Source organism: Trametes versicolor (assembly GCF_000271585.1).
Source record: "Trametes versicolor FP-101664 SS1 unplaced genomic scaffold TRAVEscaffold_1, whole genome shotgun sequence".
In the NCBI taxonomy this organism is placed as follows: Eukaryota; Fungi; Basidiomycota; class Agaricomycetes; order Polyporales; family Polyporaceae; genus Trametes; species Trametes versicolor.
In genome coordinates, this window is record NW_007360321.1 from 4,610,201 (window position 1) to 4,629,307 (window position 19,107).

At 56.9% G+C, this 19,107-nt stretch overlaps 9 protein-coding genes across 9 annotated transcripts; 4 read left to right on the top strand and 5 right to left on the bottom strand.

The window, feature by feature from the left end:
• The first annotated feature begins 476 nt into the window (after positions 1 to 476).
• Positions 477 to 4,168, top strand: TRAVEDRAFT_160125 (uncharacterized protein). Its single transcript, XM_008035161.1, has 13 exons — positions 477 to 668; positions 736 to 1,573; positions 1,627 to 1,789; positions 1,843 to 1,895; positions 1,952 to 2,261; positions 2,323 to 2,488; positions 2,545 to 2,904; positions 2,958 to 3,014; positions 3,073 to 3,222; positions 3,282 to 3,343; positions 3,399 to 3,489; positions 3,556 to 3,676; positions 3,731 to 4,168. Exons 1-13 carry the CDS (start codon positions 602 to 604, stop codon positions 3,978 to 3,980), a joined length of 2,688 nt encoding a protein of 895 aa, XP_008033352.1. The 5' UTR covers positions 477 to 601; the 3' UTR covers positions 3,981 to 4,168.
• A 438-nt stretch (positions 4,169 to 4,606) lies between these two features.
• Positions 4,607 to 5,367, bottom strand: TRAVEDRAFT_42622 (uncharacterized protein; the record flags this gene model as incomplete). The annotated part of the gene is made up of 3 exons (XM_008034090.1): positions 4,607 to 4,738; positions 4,800 to 4,901; positions 4,963 to 5,367. The coding sequence occupies 3 exons, from the start codon at positions 5,365 to 5,367 to the stop codon at positions 4,607 to 4,609; spliced, it is 639 nt and encodes a 212-aa protein (XP_008032281.1).
• A 937-nt stretch (positions 5,368 to 6,304) lies between these two features.
• TRAVEDRAFT_160126 (ribosomal protein S8) lies at positions 6,305 to 7,243 on the bottom strand. Its single transcript, XM_008035162.1, has 4 exons — positions 7,167 to 7,243; positions 7,017 to 7,116; positions 6,539 to 6,717; positions 6,305 to 6,482 (listed from the first exon to the last, which is right to left on the bottom strand). Exons 1-4 carry the CDS (start codon positions 7,197 to 7,199, stop codon positions 6,402 to 6,404), a joined length of 393 nt encoding a protein of 130 aa, XP_008033353.1. The 5' UTR covers positions 7,200 to 7,243; the 3' UTR covers positions 6,305 to 6,401.
• A 330-nt stretch (positions 7,244 to 7,573) lies between these two features.
• Positions 7,574 to 8,533, top strand: TRAVEDRAFT_26112 (40S ribosomal protein S17). The gene is made up of 5 exons (XM_008033722.1): positions 7,574 to 7,614; positions 7,678 to 7,733; positions 7,820 to 7,874; positions 7,935 to 8,135; positions 8,192 to 8,533. Exons 1-5 carry the CDS (start codon positions 7,612 to 7,614, stop codon positions 8,312 to 8,314), a joined length of 438 nt encoding a protein of 145 aa, XP_008031913.1. The 5' UTR covers positions 7,574 to 7,611; the 3' UTR covers positions 8,315 to 8,533.
• Positions 8,534 to 9,380: 847 nt separating this feature from the next.
• TRAVEDRAFT_42625 (uncharacterized protein) lies at positions 9,381 to 9,984 on the top strand (the record flags this gene model as incomplete). Its single annotated transcript, XM_008034091.1, has 3 exons — positions 9,381 to 9,584; positions 9,654 to 9,785; positions 9,856 to 9,984. The coding sequence occupies 3 exons, from the start codon at positions 9,381 to 9,383 to the stop codon at positions 9,982 to 9,984; spliced, it is 465 nt and encodes a 154-aa protein (XP_008032282.1).
• A 2,036-nt stretch (positions 9,985 to 12,020) lies between these two features.
• TRAVEDRAFT_109959 (uncharacterized protein) lies at positions 12,021 to 12,604 on the bottom strand (the record flags this gene model as incomplete). Its single annotated transcript, XM_008035163.1, has 2 exons — positions 12,021 to 12,151; positions 12,223 to 12,604. The coding sequence occupies 2 exons, from the start codon at positions 12,602 to 12,604 to the stop codon at positions 12,021 to 12,023; spliced, it is 513 nt and encodes a 170-aa protein (XP_008033354.1).
• A 472-nt stretch (positions 12,605 to 13,076) lies between these two features.
• On the bottom strand, positions 13,077 to 14,884 carry TRAVEDRAFT_42627 (uncharacterized protein; the record flags this gene model as incomplete). Its single annotated transcript, XM_008034092.1, has 3 exons — positions 13,077 to 14,675; positions 14,726 to 14,735; positions 14,796 to 14,884. The coding sequence occupies 3 exons, from the start codon at positions 14,882 to 14,884 to the stop codon at positions 13,077 to 13,079; spliced, it is 1,698 nt and encodes a 565-aa protein (XP_008032283.1).
• Positions 14,885 to 15,171: 287 nt separating this feature from the next.
• Positions 15,172 to 17,313, bottom strand: TRAVEDRAFT_160134 (uncharacterized protein; the record flags this gene model as incomplete). Its single annotated transcript, XM_008035164.1, has 5 exons — positions 15,172 to 16,044; positions 16,094 to 16,943; positions 16,997 to 17,113; positions 17,164 to 17,230; positions 17,281 to 17,313. Coding segments are annotated over 5 exons (1,940 nt in total), but the record flags the coding sequence as incomplete, so codon positions are not given.
• Positions 17,314 to 17,510: 197 nt separating this feature from the next.
• On the top strand, positions 17,511 to 18,879 carry TRAVEDRAFT_33838 (anion-transporting ATPase; the record flags this gene model as incomplete). The annotated part of the gene is made up of 8 exons (XM_008033829.1): positions 17,511 to 17,583; positions 17,641 to 17,658; positions 17,717 to 17,784; positions 17,838 to 17,976; positions 18,027 to 18,120; positions 18,171 to 18,429; positions 18,494 to 18,632; positions 18,692 to 18,879. 8 exons carry the CDS (start codon positions 17,511 to 17,513, stop codon positions 18,877 to 18,879), a joined length of 978 nt encoding a protein of 325 aa, XP_008032020.1.
• Between the last annotated feature and the right edge of the window lie 228 nt (positions 18,880 to 19,107).

The following is a 19,107-nucleotide window of genomic DNA, read 5'->3' on the forward strand; positions in this document are numbered from 1 at the left end:
TAGACTGCGAGCGAGGTGCCAGCGCAAATTCGTACGAAGAGGGCTAGGTTCGTGCAGTATCCTGAATACGCACTTGCTGGATGCCGACGCGCTGCCGACAAGAGTGCCAAGTCGTCCTATGTGGGCTTGAACTCGGAGCGTCCAAATCTGCCAAGATCCGGGGCGTTATTTGAGTCCCGCTCGATAGGTATGCATTCCCTCCAATAGATCCATACATTCCCCAGGAGCAGCACATAGCCAGAGTGTCCCAGAGTTAGTTCCAAGCGATCCGAGACTGCGGCAGAGCAGGAGACCAGACGATGATGATGGTTGTGAACAGAGAAGGCGCGTGTGCAAGACGCCCGCGGATCGGTCGTCGCGTTGCGAGGTGAAAGGCTCGGCTTCAGATCAGTACAACCTCCTCCTCCTCACCCCTTCTCCAGTCTCTCTTCCATACCAGTCTTTTCGGGCTCACTCTGGGAAGGACCCCCCCGCAGGTCGGAACTGGCGCTGGACAGCATCGGGTCTTGAGGTCTCTGGTTTCCTTGGCTTCTCGTAATCACCGCTCGGCGGAGGCAATCACAGCAGCGCTGCGCACGGAGGCCTCCTACCATCCTTTCCTATGTATTCTCACCACAGAACATGCTGGCTGCTCGTCGTGCTGCTCGCTAGCCTCATCTCCGTCTCAGGTGAGTCGCGTTCAACCCACGACTGCCCGGCCGATCGAACTCAAGCACCCCTGATCGTCCCCGGCAGCGTTAAGCGCGCCTGCAAGACCTCTGAGGAGGGTATCCCACCCATCTACCCTTTCCATCGACATCCTACCACGACGAGTATCGTCGTATAGCTATGGAAAGCGGTCATTTCCCGTGGACTCGCCCGTCCTCCGCCACTCGGACTCGTTCCGGTTGACCCTGACCGCGTTCGACGAGACATTCTACCTCCACCTCCGCCCGAATGACCACCTCATCCATCCCGCCGCTCGCATCAACTACTACACCACCACCCCTGACGGGCAGTCGGTCCTTTCGCGGACAGAGCCAATTCGCCGCGAGTCTGTGCGGGCGTACTGGGGCGAGGTGATCCCTGAGCATGCCTCCCCCGACAGGCTGCGCGAGGATACCGCAGGTGTGCTTCCCCGTCCATCAGGTCAGACCGAACTCGGATGGGCGCGCATCACCGTGTACGACCAAGGGGACACCACGAAACCGCCCGTGTTCGAAGGCGCATTCTCAGTGCATGGCGTCGTTCACCATGTTATGACCAAGGACAACTACTTGCGCACCAAGCATGGCCTCGACCCTCACATCCAGGTCTCGCAAGACGACCCTGACTCGAACCTCGTTATCTGGCGCGACTCCGATGTCATGTCCGCCCATGAGCACACGGCCGCTGCGCATAGCGGAGGCCTGGGACTCGCCACGCCCGTTGCCGAATCGTGTGGGCATGACAAGATGGATTTCAATACTGATGATCAGCGCTTGCGCAGGCCAGATCCTCCTGCCTACACGCCTTGGTACGACGCGTTTGGATTCCTTCGCTCTGCGAACTTTACCAAGCGAGACGATGTCGCGGGGGGCGGAATGGGTATGGAGTAAGTGCCGTTACGCGGACCTCGGACCGATACCTTGCTAACGACCCGGGCAGCTTCTCTGGTACCATAGGCCAGACCGCAGGCTGTCCAACCTCGCAACGGATCGTATATATGGGCGTTGCTGCCGACTGCGAGTATACGGCCAAGTACGGCACACCGTCCAACGCCACACAGCAGATTATCACCAACTGGAACACTGCAAGTGCGTTATACAAGGTCTGTCCTGAATTAGAACCCTGGTAGCATAGGTGCTGACGCCCTGTATCCAGTCCACATTTAACGTCAGCCTGGGAATCATCGAGATTCAGGCGCACGACGCCGAGTTCGTACATCTCATCTTTAGGCACCAGTGACAGTAGCTTACGCGCGCCACGACAGATGCCCAACTACCGCTGATCCTGCGGCACCGTGGAACGTTGCCTGTTCAGAGAGCGTCACGTTGAATGATCGTCTGTCCATCTTCTCGCAATGGCGTGGTGACAAGGGCGACGACAGCGCCGGCCTCTGGCACCTGATGAGCGGGTGCCCGACCGGCTCAGAGGTCGGCATCGCCTGGCTCATGACGCTGTGCCAACAAGCAGCCTCGGGTAGCTCGCCATCGGTCGTATCCGGGACAGCGGTCTCCACGGCCGGACGTACTGAATGGCAGGTCGTCGCGCACGAGATTGGACATAATTTCGGTGCTATTGTAAGTATAAAACTGTCACTTTTTTTTGGAGATGTCGCTCATGGGTACCCTTTCGTCACAGCACGATTGCGCTGATGGCTGTTCGTGCTCCGGAGGCTGCAAGACGAGCGGCGTCAGCTGCTGTCCGAGCAGCGTAGCATCTTGTGATGCCAACTCGCAGTTCATCATGAGCCCTGTCGCAGAAACCGGCGAAATGAACTTCTCGCCCTGCAGTATCGGCAACATTTGTGCGCAATCTTACACTTGGCTCTCCGTCGGTAATTTACTGACTGGCTGCGCGAAGGCTCCCTCATGACTAGCGCGAACATGAACACCACCTGCCTGATCGACCCCAACGCTCCCACATCCCTCACCACCAGCAAGCCGCTGATCACGCTGAAGATGTGCGGCAACGGCATCGTCGAGTCTGGGGAGGATTGCGACCCGGGCTTGGACTCCAACTCGACCTGCTGCGACGCGACGACTTGCAAGTTCAAGAACAACGCGGTGTGCGACCCGGACAGCAGCGCGTGCTGTACGGATCAGTGCGCGTTCGCGCCTACGACACAAGTCTGCCGTCCTAGCAAGGACAATCAGTGCGACACGGCGGAGACGTGTACGGGCAAGAGTTCGGCGTGCCCCGCGGACGTAATTACGCCCAATGGTGAGCAGCCAAACCCAACTTGCAGTAAATTAAGACGCTGATCTTTCGTTCAGGCCAAAGCTGTGGCTCGGGGCTTGCGTGTGCGAGCGGAGAGTGCACATCACTCGACCGTATGTTCAGTTCCTTCTCACGCCTAACGCCGTCATCTCATCGCAGTTGGCTTTGCAGAACAATGTCAGCTCGTGGGCGCCTCGATGGGACTTCAGAAGGCTTGTCCAGCCAACGACGACAAGTCTTGCCAGGTATCATGTCAAGACCCCACCGATTCCAGCCGATGCGTTGTTCTGCAGTCCGCGCTTATCGATGGCTCCCCATGCGGTGAGTGCCCCCGGCGTTGGCCAAGCTGACTGCGGGAGCTGATGAGTGTCTTTTTCCAGGCTACGGTGGGATGTGCTACTCGGGTACATGTAAACCCGGGAGTTGGTGGGACACCTTCAAGGTTGGTTTCTCCTATTAAGGATATTTGGGAGCGCCGCTGACAGATGCGTGTGCAGTCTTGGTATGTGCACAACCTCCAGATCGCCATCCCGGTCACGGTCGTGGTCGGCATCATCGTCCTAGTCATCATATGGGCAATCTCTCGCTGTACGTATCGCACGTCAATCGCTGGCCTGCGCACATCTGATCTTCTGGCAACGTCCATCCATGCAGGTATCTTCCGCTCGTGTCGCTCAAAACCCAAATCGGTGGAACGGCTGCCAAGTTATCCTGGCACACCGCCGATGAACTTCAACCCTGGAGCCATGGTCGCCCAGCCGATGTACGGTCCAAAGTAAGCTTCTTACACCCCCATTCAAAGTTTAGCATACTGAGCACCTGCGTGCAGCGCGCCCGTCGGCGCAGGTGCCGGCGCACCCAGGTCACGGCGACACGGTCCTAACAAATCGCACGAGCGGCAGGGCTCTATCATGCCCATCCAGAGCCCACCAGACCGCAGCAGCGTTCCGTTAGGCTCGCACCGCTCCTCACGGAGTACGAGCCATTACGCACCGCAGTTCCCGATGGAGTCCAGCAGGAATAGCCACTCGAACTGGGTAGACCCTACACGTTACAACGGGCCTCCGCCCGTCAGTTAGCCGCACGGATCTAGGTACTTATTCAGGGTATGGTATTGGAGACCGTGTTTCGTACGCAGGACGCTCTCGCTAGTATATGTTCCGTTCTCGTTTCGCTCTACTGTCGCCCAGCCGGATGGAGTTCGCTGCAGTCGTCCATGTACTATCTCAGAACCCTACAGCCTCTTAGCGGAAATTTATCACTGGGAAATTATCTGAGATGCGGGACTGCTGCGTAACGTCTGTTGATTTGACGCAAACCGTTGGAAGGAAGCTGTCCCGATATGGCAGGCGTTCAAGTTCACTAAGACTCAGATGAGCCTTCCCAATCGTCATACAGGAGAGATCGTCTTATACAGTACGAATCCAACTCGGGCTCCGGGGGACGACGTGAGTACTGATTGTCGGTGCCTCCGTTTCGACCTTGAGCGTGTACTCCAATGCGGGGCCTCATGCGGTGTCAGGTGGAAAATCGCAGAGCGCCATAGTGCGTGTTATGCCATACGGGGAAAACATACAGGAGGTTACATAGCTATGGGTACATGCCCTATACTACAACGTAAATGCCATGGAAAGCGGTCTGCAGAACCGCTGGAGTGATACATCATATTGAACCTTCTCTTCAGGTCTCTTCATCCCTTCCAACTTCAGTCGCTCCCTGACGCCGAGAGGAGCCTGTCATACAAAATCCCGTACCTCGTTGGGTTGAAGTACCCTGTCTGTTGCTCTTCTCCTACATCGTACGTCACAGCGAAGAGCATAAGTGATGACTCGGGTGTCTGTACCGATAACCGCGCGGCTTCAGCGGATAGTTACGTGCTGAACTTGATGAGGACTTACGATCAACTTCGGAGGAAACTCCTGGAAACTGGCGACCACCCCGTGGCGCCAAATGCAACGCCGCCCTCCTACATGGTCCTTCACCATCACACGATCTCCGGGCTGCACGGCCAGCAAGATCAGCCCGCTGCATCCCCAACGCACAGATATGGAAGCACCGTACCTCGAAGAGTTCACGGCGCTCATAACGGGAGCGCGCACTCAACTGATATGGCTTGCTCTTTTTGCGGTCCCCCTTCTTCGTTTCCTTCTTCGTTTCCTTCTCGGACGCGCTATCAGACCCAGAGGACTCTTCCACGCCCAAGGACCCCTTCTTCACCAACAGCGGACGCGAGCGGCGGGGGGTAGTACGCCATTTCCCGATGCCCACGGCAACGCGCGACTTGCCTCCTACGGTGTACTGTTTTACAGGCCGCCCGCGCGGGAACGGCGACGGCGCGCGCATGTCGAGGGCCACGGCGGTGCGGGGGTCCTTGACGCGGGAGAGCGATTGCGATGCGGCGAATTTGACCTTGCGCACGGAGGAGAGAGGCTGGTTTGACCGTTTTCTGAACGAGAAGATGCCCATGATTGGATGTTGAATTTTGGTGTGGCTAAGAGGACCGCCATTGTCAGGACTCAAATAGAGTTCGACGCTTTGACGGGAGAACCCACTGTTGTATGGATGTGAAGGGAGAGGAGGAGGAGGCGTGAATGGGAGGGCGGATGTTTTTGACCCGTCTGCGGTGGTGGCTAAGATTCCGGGGTAGATGGCAGTTGAAGACAGGATGATAGACGCTGAGCCGCGCTGCTCTGTAATGTCGCGCGGAGTAGGAGAAGCCTCGGTTAGAGCCTCATGGATGGCTAAAATGCCGGCGTCGAGTACCATTGTCCCTGCGCTGCGGACCGCGGCCCGAGTGTATTGTCCTGCGAAAATCGCCCCCGCAGGCCATCCCGTTATGCACGCCCAAGTGATATCTTGCGACCGTCCCCCTGTATAAGGTGCCTCGCTGTACGGTATAGCAGCCAGTAGTACTCAGCACTGAATATGCAGGAGGTGCCATGGTCGACCACAATATAGTGCGCTCAAAGGCTGCGGGCATCGTATTCCTGTCCCAGTCGTAAGCAGATTAGAACATCGAGCAAGCAGTAGACTCACCTGAAGCCTCGCGAGATTTAGATGAACGAGTTGGATGCATCCACAAGTCCCTAGCAGCGGTGAGTCACACCACCGAGCGAGGCTACGTCAGATCTGGCGATGGATGCTCGCATCTGCAAGGAATACGTCAGAGTGAGGGCAGCGCATGCATGTACACCTGGCTAGCGTCGAGATGAACGAAGTCTGAAAACCCTTCAGATCATACGCATGCAGTCAAAGAGTGCGTTGCACGCACATGTCGGTGCTTGACGACATCATACATCAAACTTGGACCAAAACCTGGGACGTACGAACGTTTTGACTTGACGTTGCGAACACCTAGTGTTCGTTCTCTAGACACTGCATGTTACCATGCCTCACGCGAAATGGAAATGTCGTTCATGACGCATGGTGGCCCCCAAACGGCCTGCTCATTTTTGGATGGGAGGTACGACCTACACAAAGCATAAAACATACATGTACATCTAGTAGACATACCCCAGGAGCTTGCCACCGACGTTCTTGCGACGCGCCTCCTCGTGGTCGAGGATGCCCGACGATGTCGTCTGTAATCAGAGAGCTCAGAATACTGTCGTAAAGGCGTGCGAGAGATTAGACATACCAGGATGATAATGCCGAACCCACGAGCAGGGAGGAGCAAGTTGACCCACGCCTCGATCTGGTTGACCTGGACGTTGTAGCGGGGCGAGATGACACCAGTCTTGTTCAGACGGCCGTTGAGCTGGATGACGATCTTGCCCGAACGGTGGTCATCGACGATCTCGAACTCGCCAATGTAACCTATGAGGGGGAGTTCAAGTTAGCGCGTCGCTCTGGTAAAGGACTGCATCTGAAACTAAACAGTACGTAAAAAGTTAAGCTATGAGTGTACCATCGGCAGTGAGCATCGGATCCGTAGAACATCGGAAGGGTGCGTAATGACTTTGGGAGTGGATTCAATTTTTCGGAGCGTTAAAACGAGGGGCGGGTGGGAGCGAGACCTCGTCAATCGTAGTTATCACTCCGAGTGCGTGTATACGTAGGGCGATATAGACAGGGGGCAAGGCAAGAGACAAGAGAGAAAGAGGTGCGAAACTCACCATGGCGCTGCATGACGCTCAGGAACTTGACGATGACCTTCGAGGAGGGGCGGACAAGGACCTGACGCTTGCCACGGCGCTCGGCGTTGACAATGTTGTTCTACGCGCATAATTAGAATGACCACGCGTGAAAGAGCAAAGCAGACGCACCAGGCAGTCGTTGAGGACAGAGACGCGGACCATGGTGGGCAAGTAGGGGGCCGAGAGAGGGGCGGCTGAGAGGACGGAAGACGGGTGTAAGTAAGCGTGAAATGCTCGTCCGAGTGTCGTGCTACAGAAAGCGCGAGTCAAGACGAGCTAAATCACAGTGCAGGACAGTGAGAGAACATCGTCAAGCGCTGTCTGCGGCCGGCGAGGACATCCAGAGAGCATAATTCACCTTTGGCGGAGTCTTGAGGGTGCGGCGGCGGTGAGTAGACCTGCTTGATCGGGCGTCTACTCTCTGACATTCCTGGCCCGCGCGCCTGTGGCTGGTCCTGTACAGTTCCCCCCAGCCACCCGGCAGACGCCGGCCCAATCCCACTGTTTCGTCTGGTCTAGCTCGCCGTCGTCTACATCAAGCTCAAGCCCGCCGACATCCTCCTCAACAGCCGCCATGGTCAGCACTGAACCTATGCCGAAATGCTGGACGAACCGCTGATGCTCGTTTTCTTGTGCTCAGGGTCGCGTACGCACGAAAACTACCAAAAGGGCTTCCCGCGTGCTTATCGAGAAGTAGTGAGTATTCACCTTGGGTTGGAGGGAGCTCATGCGGCGAGGAGAGCGGATTGCAGAGGGGCCCATTGCTAACGCCAATGCTGCAGCTACCCCCGCCTCACTCTCGATTTCCACACCAACAAGCGCATCATCGATGAAGTCGTACGTACAGAGGACCAGTTCAAGTTCGTGCCCCGCTAAGTTCACTATGTGTCTCTCCAGGCTGTCGTCCCCTCGAAGCGTCTGCGCAACAAGATCGCTGGCTTCACGACCCATTTGATGAAGCGTATCCAGCGCGGTCCCGTCCGTGGTATCTCCTTCAAGCTGCAGGAGGAGGAGCGTGAGCGCAAGGACAACTACGTCCCCGAGGTCTCCGCTCTCGACCCCACCGCCAACCCCCTGGAGATCGACCCCGACACCAAGGTACGCCCCCTCGCAATTGCGTACCATGCTTCGGGGGCTCACACGTTGTACTCTAGGATCTCCTCCACTCCCTCAACTTCGACTCCATTCCCCACACCGTCGTCCAGATCCAGCACCAGCAGCCGGAGCGGGGTCCCCGGAGGGAGCGCCGCAACGTCCCTGGCGCCGGCCGCACCTAAGCGGTGTTGTCCCAGTCGGGCTTGGGCTTCTATGCTCTATGACTACTATGCTCCGTACTGCCGCAGAGAACACGATGACTTGGGTCCACGGAGTGCAGTCCCCGCCAGACTGATGGGTGTCATCGTCGCTACTATATCTTCCACGCATATGTACTTGCCTTTCGCGTCGACTGGGCGGGCGGTCGCGTTGTAAAATTGAGCCATGCAAGACAAAACTCAATTTGGGCTTGGTGTGATTACATTGCGAAATTTGGCGCAAGGAGCGTCGTTTCTACGTGCGGTAAGTAGGAAAGAGGTAATTCTTTTGTGAATTGCACATGTATGATCATGGTGTGGAGGTTGCGAGAGTTTGCGAGTCGCGCGATCGCGATGGTTATGTGGGTCCTTGTTTGTTCGCTTGCAACCCATGGGCTGATTCTGTATCTGCATTTCAGCATCTACCCCTAGAGCGCTAGCGTCACGCATAGCAACCCTCCCAATGGCACAACGCACGCTCGCATGATCCGGGCCAGGCACTAGCTCGCTGTCAATTATCGCTGCTATCAAAGACCTGCCCCCCATTCCGAGTCGGTGGCGCCACTTGACTGACAATCCTTGTGGCATGGGCCACCACCTCTCTCAAGCCCCCTTCAGTGACTTGCATTGACATGCTAGACTGCCTATGTCTGGCACGCTTGGAGTCTTTCGCCGCAGTCCTGGTGTTGTTGTGGCCCTGGCCACCTTACCCTTTTCACTATAAGAATCCAGCACCTTCGCCCACGGCTCTCATATCAGCTGCCTTCATCCTCTCTCGAAAACGCTAGTCGATTCTCCCTCCTCCACCTTGTCAACAGCACCTCCTGGCCTGTCACCCTACGGCTATCACACGTCGACATAAAACCCCCTTTAGTCGTTCATTCTTGCAATGCCCAAAACGCGTAATTGCACCGTCCGCGCCCGTGAAGAAACTGGCACCTCGAAAGAAGATCTGGTGCGAAACGCCGAGTCAGTTCGTCAACAGGCCGTTCAAGGTGGGCCGCCTCTCACCGCCAATGGAGGTATATTTCGTGCGGGAAACGTTGGCGTAATGGCACCCCCGGTGGCACCTCTACCCGGCCCCTCTGCGCCTCGTACGACGATGTTGTCCATCACGGACATGCTTTGTGACACGGCCCCAGAGAAGCCCGCCCCAAAGAAGCCTGCTGGGAGCGGCACCTACAGAAAGAGTGCCACGCAGCGCGACGGCGTTCCGCCCCTCACTCGCGAAGAACTTGGGAAGCTCGAGTTTCAGGTGGGTCTACGTGGACTCACTACTGCACACGCAGCTGATATGTTATTTGTCCGTTTACCCTGGTAACAGGAAGGAACAGCGGTGAGGGTGAATACTCTCCGATTTGATGGTCCCGGAGACGTGCCACGGTTGCGCCGCGGCTCTATCGCACCCTTCGCCAAATATCCGCCCTCCTTGGAGCGGCACTATTACCTCCCCTCGGTCAGTTGTCCGCTGTATTCATGTGACCGTGCGTCGACTTACTCAACTATGATCGCTTCCGCGACCACAGGGCAAACTCTGTCATCGCTACATGGTGATCATGGATGACACGCGGGCAGTGATGGGGCCCTTCTGTACCGCACTGGGAGAGATCCTTCTAGCAAGTGGGCTTATGTCTGCCAAACTCGATGCTGCTTAGACAGCCCCGCTCTTGTTCTAGGTGGGACGCTTACAGATATATCTTATCATCAATATTCAAGTTTCTGACAACGCTCTTGTGTCACTTTGTATATGTACTACCTACGTGTTTACCATGCTATCTTCCTGTATGCCAACGTAAAACGCTGAGCAGTGTTTCAAAGCACCAGGGAGAAGTGATTCATGTACGAATTTCTGTATGACCGTCGCGTCTGACTACTGTCCGTCCCGCCTTTGAGCTTCTTGAGATGCGAAGCGTGCGATGATTGGATGCACCTCCGACGCTAGCGTATATCTTCTCAGGGTCCGAAGATCGCCATCCAAGTCTCCTACTGCGACCGATGGGATCACCGTCAACGCTGTGGGCACATCCGCGTCCTGCATAAGCGGGCTAGCGAGCATGCCATTCGGGCGGCGCGAGTAGAGCACGCCCTCGAGCTTCGCGACGAGTCCCTCGGGCGGGGATGGACGTCCCTCCTCCGCCATGCAGCGCAGGAAGCCGCGCAGATCATAGACTGTGCCTCTCCGCTTGTTGAGAGGATCGGAAATGGGATCCATCTTCGTAGGCTCAGTGGCGTTGGGGGAAGCTGGGTCGAGTGCAAGTTGTTCGCCCGGGGTAGCCCTTCGCTCCTCGTCTGTCTCACTATCCGCGTCCGGCGCATAGCGTATAAACGCCCACTTCTGGGCGCTGCCAAAGTCCACCGTGCTCCAGTCCAGGAAGAACGCCCAGCTGCCCTCAGGGGCGGGGGAGACGACGGGATATGGGTGTAAGGGCACGCCGACGATGGCGCGATCGGACCACGACTGGTCCTCACGCTGATAGCCACTAGTGAAAACGGAGTACACCAGCATGGGCGCCGACAGCTCGAGGAATCCCGGGATGTCGAGCATATCCTCTGCATGCTGCAACCACGCGAAGTTCTTATTCTGCCCAGTCTCCGTAACGCTGTCCGAGTCACCACTGTGCTCGACGCCGTCTCCCGATTCGTGATGCGCTGTGTAAAGGCTTTCATCCGAGCGCCGTGTCAGCGGGATCAGCAGGCACAGTGCTTGAATCACCTGAGTAGGCGTGAACAGCGGGAGGGCCATGCCATTCATTTCCCAGCCATGGGCGAATATGAAAGTGAATGCGACCGGGAAGTCCGGCGGCTTTACGATTGTGAGGAACACCGGGTGAATGATAGCCTCGACCGTGAGGAATAGCGATGGCTGCGTCCGCACGAGCTCCAACAGCGCGTGGCCGTCAATCCCGCTGCAGCCAGAGACGTTCAGCCGGAGGAGCTGCGGGGCTGCAATGAGGATAGTGGGGATGTCGTGGAGCGTGACGTGCGTGTTCTGCGATATGTCGAGCGCGTCGATCTTCGGGCATTGTAAGACGAAGCTCATGATTTGGGCGGCGGAGAGGTCGAACCCAGAGAGGTCTGCGAGGCGATCTCCGGTTAGGTTGATCATCGTCACGAGGGTGCCCAAACGTTCATCTGGAAATGGGGAGAATTGGCGCAATGTGGTCTTGAGGTGATCCATCGCTGCTGCAATGGCAGCCATCTCCCGGTCGTTCGCACTGCCTGCGCCCGGTTGGGGCAAGAGTGAGAGGAAAGGGGTCAGCTCGTCCCTATGCACTTGCATAGGGACAAAACGGAAATTAAACACAAACGGATGTTGGAGTAAAACCCATCCCAGCTTTGTACCGTCCGTCGCAGGAGGTCTCGCGAGTCCAGCAGTAGCAACCCATTTCTTCGACTCGTCGTCTGCGGAGACGTCCAGCAGGCGTGCTACTACGGTCCTCCATACCCTCGACTGGTAGTCGGATGCGGAAAGTGAGCGTGCGTGGTCATGGGGCACGACGACGTGATCCTGTTCAGGTGTCCGGGGGTGAAAGTACACGTTTGGCCACGCCTCCTTCAGAACGTCCGCTGTGAGAAGCGGGATTCCGCATAGGCGCAAAATCGCTTGAAAATACATTTTGATCTCATCTTCGTCGCTTTCATCTGGATAAATGTCAGTGACTCAGTGGAGATTAGGAGGGATATTAAGGATTTACTTACCTTTCATACCGTAGTATCCCTCTAGATACTCATACGCAGAGAGCGGGCGCTCCCGTCTCAGAAAGCAGTAAGCCGGATGTAGGGGGTCGGTGACGTCGATAATAGAGATCCCCTCGTTGTTATCTGTACCAGGACAGAACAGTCATTAGCGATCGACAATACGCACATTGAACATAGACGTGGCCGAAGCTTACCACCACCCCAACACCCCATCGTTGCGTCTAGCACAGCATGTCTCAAAGTGAAGCCGTCGTATTGTGGGGACCCAATACTAGGGTCGAGATTGGTAGTCCAAGCAGTCGCCAAAAGAGAAACACTGTAAGGACAAGGGACCTGCGGCATTCGACCACCATCTTGTCGAGAGCGGCCGTATTTCCCGTCTATCTCGTGCAACTCAGTGCGTACTATGGCCGCATTCTCCGGTTGGGTGATGAGTCTGATGAAGCGGTACACGGCCCGCAGAGGCAACACCCCGGCGCAAAATTGGTGGTGGCAAGCGGCTATGCAGCGATATGCTGGTTCGCCGTGTTTAGGACGAACACGAGCGATGAGAAACGCCTGGTGTCGTTGGCCCATGGCGGTTGGATTGGCGGGAGTTGCACAGCTGCATGTGGATTCCAGAATATATCCAGATCAGCCTGGGAACACGATGAGAGATCGGCGGCTGACAACAGGTTTTAGATGATTGAGATTGGAGAGCTCAAAGATACCTGCCGGCACAAAGGGCTTCTGCTTCCGATGGGAACGGCGCACGGCCCGGGCTACAAGGATGGTCAGGCTACCGAGAGCGCCGTGAATATATTTTTGAAGGAGACATGATCGAGTTCGCTTTGAGGGCAACAAGTTGAGACCGTTCTGCTTACATGCACGTTAGCTTTGTTCCCATAAGGTATCACAACTACTACACCGGCACCTACCATGAGTACATAGGAGTCCCCACCAAAGCCTGTACGGCCATGAGGCGTCGTGTGTACGCTCCTGGCTTGACACAGTACGACCGGAGCGTGATCAGGGCCGGTGTCTCGTCCACCATCCTCACCTGGGCCATCTAGAACCGCTTCCGGAGCCGCGAGTCCACGTCGACCTCGACGCGAGACGGGGCCTCGAGCACGAGGTGCCGGACATAGCCGTACGCTCCCGACGCGACCTCGTCGAGGATACCCGTCAGGTCCAGTGGGGGCACCGCGTACGGTGGGTCAGGCCGCTCGGTCCATCGCTGCAGCACATGCTTCCCGTACCCGTACGCGATGCGAACTTTGGGCGGGCGAGCGGTGAGGGGGCCATCTTCACGCCCGTCAGGCAACGGACCGAGGCTTGGGGGTGCGCTCGTCCATGGCGCCTGGAACTGGTTCACGAGCGTGACCGTCTCGAGCGCAGTCATGCTCCTGATGAGGGCGCGAAGCGCAGCGACGTCGAAGGCGGGGAGCGTGTTTGGTCCGTCGCAGATAGCAGGAGAAACGTCCGCAAGCCACAGCTCGCGCACATCCGCGATCATCGCAGCGCCGCCTTCGTGCAGAGGATCGGTGGCTTCCTGTAGTGTGTCGCCGACCACGCGAAGAGTACGCTGGAAGCCAGAGGCGGTCATGCCCCATACAAGCGGAGATTCTTTTACGAAGTTATGTGGTTGTGGGTACCTGCCGATAGTGACTAGCGAGGGTTTGGCGTCAAGGTCAAGGATGCGGTGTTGGTGAATGGTCGGCTGGCTGGTATCTGCGTAGATGGTGTGAAGCTGAACCACGAGCGGCTGCTGATCTGCTAGAATGAGGGAGAGGACGAACGACGCCAGCCGATTGTATAACAACGACAGCGCAACTCGACGGAGGCGGCGACATGTTGTCGCTAAGACGGGCGCCCTTGGCAGAGGTCGGTATTCTGTCGGGTGGAGTAGGTCTTGTTGGTCTTCAACTTCTTCAAGGTGTAGCGACTCGAGTGCGTGGCAAGCCTGTAGGATGGACTCGAGGAAATTATGCACATGGGGTATGATGATCACATGAAGCGCGAGATGCGTGAGTGAGGATAGAATGTCGTATGAAGTGATGTCGCATGCACCCAGATAGAGGCGTCGGAGTCGTGGGAGGTGCTCTTGCATGAGAGGTACTTCGAAGAGATATTGCCCAGTTTCATCGGCATCTTCAGGCTGTGCGTCCTCGACGAAATGTATAGAGAGCGTCTCAAGATTGTGCATAGGACGGGAGAATAAGGGTTCGAGCGGAATCGACCAGATATGCAGATCGCCAAGGTCTAGCTCCCGGACCGTAGTCAGGAGTTCTTCCGCGTTTTCAGGGAGTTTCTGATCCTCCCAAGGCATAGGATTCGACAAGAAAGTCTTCAAGGCAAGGCCTTGGCTCCATTGAACAAAAAGTCGCAGCTGTGGACGAGGGCCATACGGGATGCTCGTCCACAGGGATGGACATCCCAAGGTAATGGCTCGGAGTCGCCTGCATGTGAAGGAGATGGGAAGGAGCATCGCTGTATCGTGCACGTCGATGTGCCACACTCGTCGAAATGATTCCATGGTGTACGGAACCATCTGGTCGGGGATGAGCGTGATGATCATCAGCAGTATCTCTAGAGGCATGGTCAGAAGCGGCTGTTGCGCATTGGCGGCTGCTCGAAAGTCAGCTGCCTGCAGCTCGATGGGTTGTGCCTGCGTCACGTATCAGGTCGTGTCTCTACAGAGTCAAGTTTCTGACGTACCGTATCTGCTCTGTTCAATCAATGGTGAGGCCATATTGTGACAAGACTATCATTTTACGGGAACACGTACGACGAGGCGGGGCATATTGCCGGCTGTTCAACTTGTAAGGAGGCGATCTCGGCATTGTCTGCGATTTCCCAGCCGCCTCTCCGAGTCATGGTGGGAATCGCGGGACCTTGGGAAACGTGTCTGAGCAAGGATGGTGGTCGAAAGCAAGAGTGGGAGTTAGATCTAGGGCCTGGATCTAACGTTCAACCGAGCAAGAGCTTCACTAGTTCACTAATAGTTGGAACCGTGGATTACCCTCATTCAATAGCACCACAGGTTGTAACCTCTGCAAGCACTCCAGTAGTGCCTTGACTATATCTCTCTCGAATAAAATCATCCTAACATACTTGCAAGCAATCACAAACACTACATTTGTTTTCGAGACACCGTACCGCCCTCATCTCCGACCCCACCACCCTCCCAGCAAACTACTCAACCCACCGCCAGCCTGTGCAGACGGCTCCGGGGTCGCCGCCCGCTCGATCTCCTCCACCTTCGCCCTCGACGCCGGCGTCTTCTTCTCCGTGGCCTGCTGAGGCACCGGTGCAACGACACGCGACGCCTCGACCGCCGCCGGCGCTTTGCCCGCACGCTCCTGCAGCCTGTCCATGTCCAGGTTGATGTAGTTGAGCGCGATGTCGAAGAAGAGCGGCTTCTTGTGCGTCTTGCTGCTCTCCGCGTCGAGCGCGCCGCCGTTATACGCGAGCCAGTCGTTCTTGAAGCTTGCGCTGTCGAGCGCGAGCTCCTCCTCCAACTTGTCGAGGTCTGCCAGTGCGAGTGGGTAAAAGGCTGGGGTGCCCGCGTTGATTGGGTCCGTCTCAATGGTGTCCGTGAGCATCGAACGGCCCTCCCGGAGGTGGATAGACGCGTGTTGCGTGAGCGTGAGCGTCTCCGCATACTTCTTGAGCGGCGCGTAGGACCATGCGAGGTAGAAGCACCGGCGCGCTTTGGTGAACGCGAGCCGTGCCTCGACCGCGGATGCGAGGTCGGGGCTCTCATCGACGATAGTGAGGGTGCGCATCTGCTCGAGCGACTGAAGGACGCTGTCGAGCAGCTTGACGATGGCGGGGTAGAGACGCGCGTCGACGTGCACCTTGCGTGATTTGCTGTGCCCAGCATGGCTCCGTTGTGCAGTGTGCAGTTGGTGCAACAGCGTCGACGTGAGGAGGAGGTCACGTTGTACGCGGCGCGAGAGGAGTTGGTAGACAACATAGGCGTGGACAAACTGAATGTCTCTGGTCCCGGCCGCTGGCGTTGCACCACTCATCTGCTCAGGAGGTCAGTACGCGGACCGGGTAGGTTATGCTGTGAGCACAAACCTTGTGAACCTCTACAAGCTTGCGCGACACATCCTCTGCCTCACTGAGGGCAAGGAGAATCGCGTCATATGAAGCGACCCCGCCGCGCTTGGATCGCGCACCCTTGCTCTTCTCGCCAGCGTCAGCACCCTTCTCTTCCGCTTTTCTCGCTTGCGTGAGCTTCTCCTCAGCTTCTTGCACCTTCAGCAGCACGTCCACGAGCTCGGGGTTACGAATCGGCACCGGCTCGTCCTCCCAGAGCAACTCCTTCAGCTTGCCCCTCTCCTCTGCCGCTCCCCCGCTGTCCTTTCCAAGGCGAGCGAGCAACGCGTCGCAGTCTTGCACGAGCGCATTTCGGTGCTTAGGCGCGACATCCGCGACGACCGCATCGACATCGTACGCCTTCTCTCTCCGGAGCTCGTGCGCGCAATGACGGATCTCGGGTCCGATTTCGTCGGCAAACGCGACAGCTAAGGCCTGCGCGCGACTCGTCGCCGCCGCGTCCGCGAGCGAGTCCAGCAAGTTCCGCGCAACGCTTAACTGCACGAGCGCATCCTCGAACTCGAAGCGCTGCCGGAGGAAGCGACCATTGAGGATGAGGGTGTACGCAGTTACCTGCGCGAGGTCCTCTGCGGAGAGCCGGCCCTGCCCTGACAGTGCCTGACAGTGCGAGAGGAGCTGCGTCGCCCAGTGGATCGCGCGGCGCATGCGGCGCGTCGCGTGCTTGCGGTGCGCGGAGGATTTCTTCTGCGCGTCTTCGGCGGCGGCCGCCTTGGCTGTCTTTGCAGACGCGGCGAGCTTGAGGGACTCTTGGTGCATCTCTTGGGAGTGCGACCACGCGCGCTCGGCCTCGAAAAGGAGCAGCTGCAGGCTTCGCTCTGTACTCAGACACTGGATTGCTCGGACATGTTGGACGCGACTCACTGTCCGTCTTTGATGGTGTCGAGGTTAATCGGAGGCAGTTTCTTGAATTCTTTGCCGCGGCCGTAATTCATCTTCAGGGACGACCGCAGCCGGTGCGTCCGGTTGTAACAGTGCTTCCTGCGCAAGTATCGGTTGACTGCCGCGTCCTCTGGATTGAGCCGACGTACCTGTAGCGTTCATAGTCGTTGTATCGTAGACCATACGCGTTGCGCTGCTCGTTGGCGATTTGCAGCGCTACACGGTGGTAAGTCTCGGTGAATCTGACGCGTTCAGATACGACGTACCTTGGAAATGGATCGTCGACTTCGCAGACATCTCCGGGGCCGCGATTGTAGTGGAATATGCGAGATCTGAGTAGAATGTGCTAGTGCGCGATGGGAGTAGAAGGCAAGCAGTATACGCGGCTATCAGGCGCGGGGAACGTGGTACCCCTGGGTGTCGCGGCACTACTTAATTCGTACCACCACCTTCACCACCTCCACACCTTTCTATACTCGTCGCATCTCTTGGAATCATGGCCGACGAGCTCCTGGACCCCACTCTGCAGAACATCCTCGACCAGAAGTCGTTGAAATGGATCTTCTGCGGCACGTCCCAGCCACTTGTGTGTGCGGGGTATATTTACTGATCTGCATGTCTTGTAGGTGGTAAGGGTGGTGTCGGTGAGTCTTATGCGCCCTAGAAGTCTCTGAAAAGCATCTCACAAGTGTGTGTTGTCAGGAAAGACCACGACTTCATGCTCTCTCGCAATCCAACTGGCCTCGTGCCGTGAATCCGTTCTACTTATCGTGCGGAACCCGTCCATCTCTTGCACGAAGCCGTTTTCTGAACGAATCTATAGTCGACAGACCCCGCGCATAACTTGTCAGATGCGTTTGGCCAGAAGTTCTCAAAGGAAGCGACAAAAGTAAACGGCTTCGACAACCTCTCCGCAATGGAGATCGACCCCACTAGCGCCATTCAGGAGATGGTCGAGCAATGTGCGTACTGCATAGTTGGGAGACCACGGGTTAAGCTGAAATGTGCTCAGCCGACTCGAACGGTATGATGGGAAGTATGATGCAAGACCTTGCATTCGCGATCCCGGGTGTGGACGAGGCCATGAGCTTTGCGGAAATCATGAAGTGCGTTAATTTCCTCTCGTCCGATGTCCGTTCACATATGCCGGTCATAGGCACGTCAAGTCCATGGAGTACTCTGTCATTGTCTTCGACACTGCGCCGACAGGACACACCCTCCGTTTCCTGTCATTCCCCACTGTACTGGAGAAGGCTTTGGGCAAGCTGAGCTCGCTTAGCGGCCGCCTCGGGCCTATGATCAGCCAGATGACCAGCCTTATGGGCGGCCAGGCAGATGCGCCAGAGGACATGTTCGCGAAGCTGGAGTCAATGCGTTCGATCATCACGGAGGTCAACACGCAGTTCAAGGACCCGGTATGTATTCGCGTGCAAGTCTGGGCAGTACATTGCTAATTTTTTCGTTGGTTTGGTTCATCAGGAAAAGACGACGTTCGTCTGCGTGTGTATCTCCGAGTTCTTGTCCCTGTACGAGACAGAGCGGCTAGTGCAAGAGCTCACCGCGTACGAGATCGACACGCACAACATCGTAGTCAACCAGCTCCTCTTCCCTAAGAAAGGTACGCGTACACCACTCACTTTTTTTAACCCGAGTACTGAGCAGCGCGGCCTCCACTAGCCTCGAATTGCGAACACTGCCAAGTGCGGCACAAGATGCAGCAGAAGTACTTGAAGGAGGCGCACGAGCTCTACGACGAGTTCTTCCACATTGTCCAGCTCCCACTGCTCACGGAGGAGGTCCGGGGGCCGGAGAAGTTGAAAGAGTTCAGCAAGATGCTGGTCACGCCCTACGCCGCTCCGGAGTAGACTGCGTAGTTTTACCTGGGGGCACAATTAGTGGAGGTTGTAATATATGGACATTGGTACAGGCAGCTCTTCGTATGTGGGCGTAGGCTGCTCTGTATGTTTCTGAGAAATAGCGGGAAATTGCAGCCACGAAATACACGGCCGCACGTGACGTGCATGTCCGAGACGCGTTGCGGCAGTTGGACGCGGGTGGACCGTCCCTTGTTTCCTCCCGCCACTCTCTCTCCC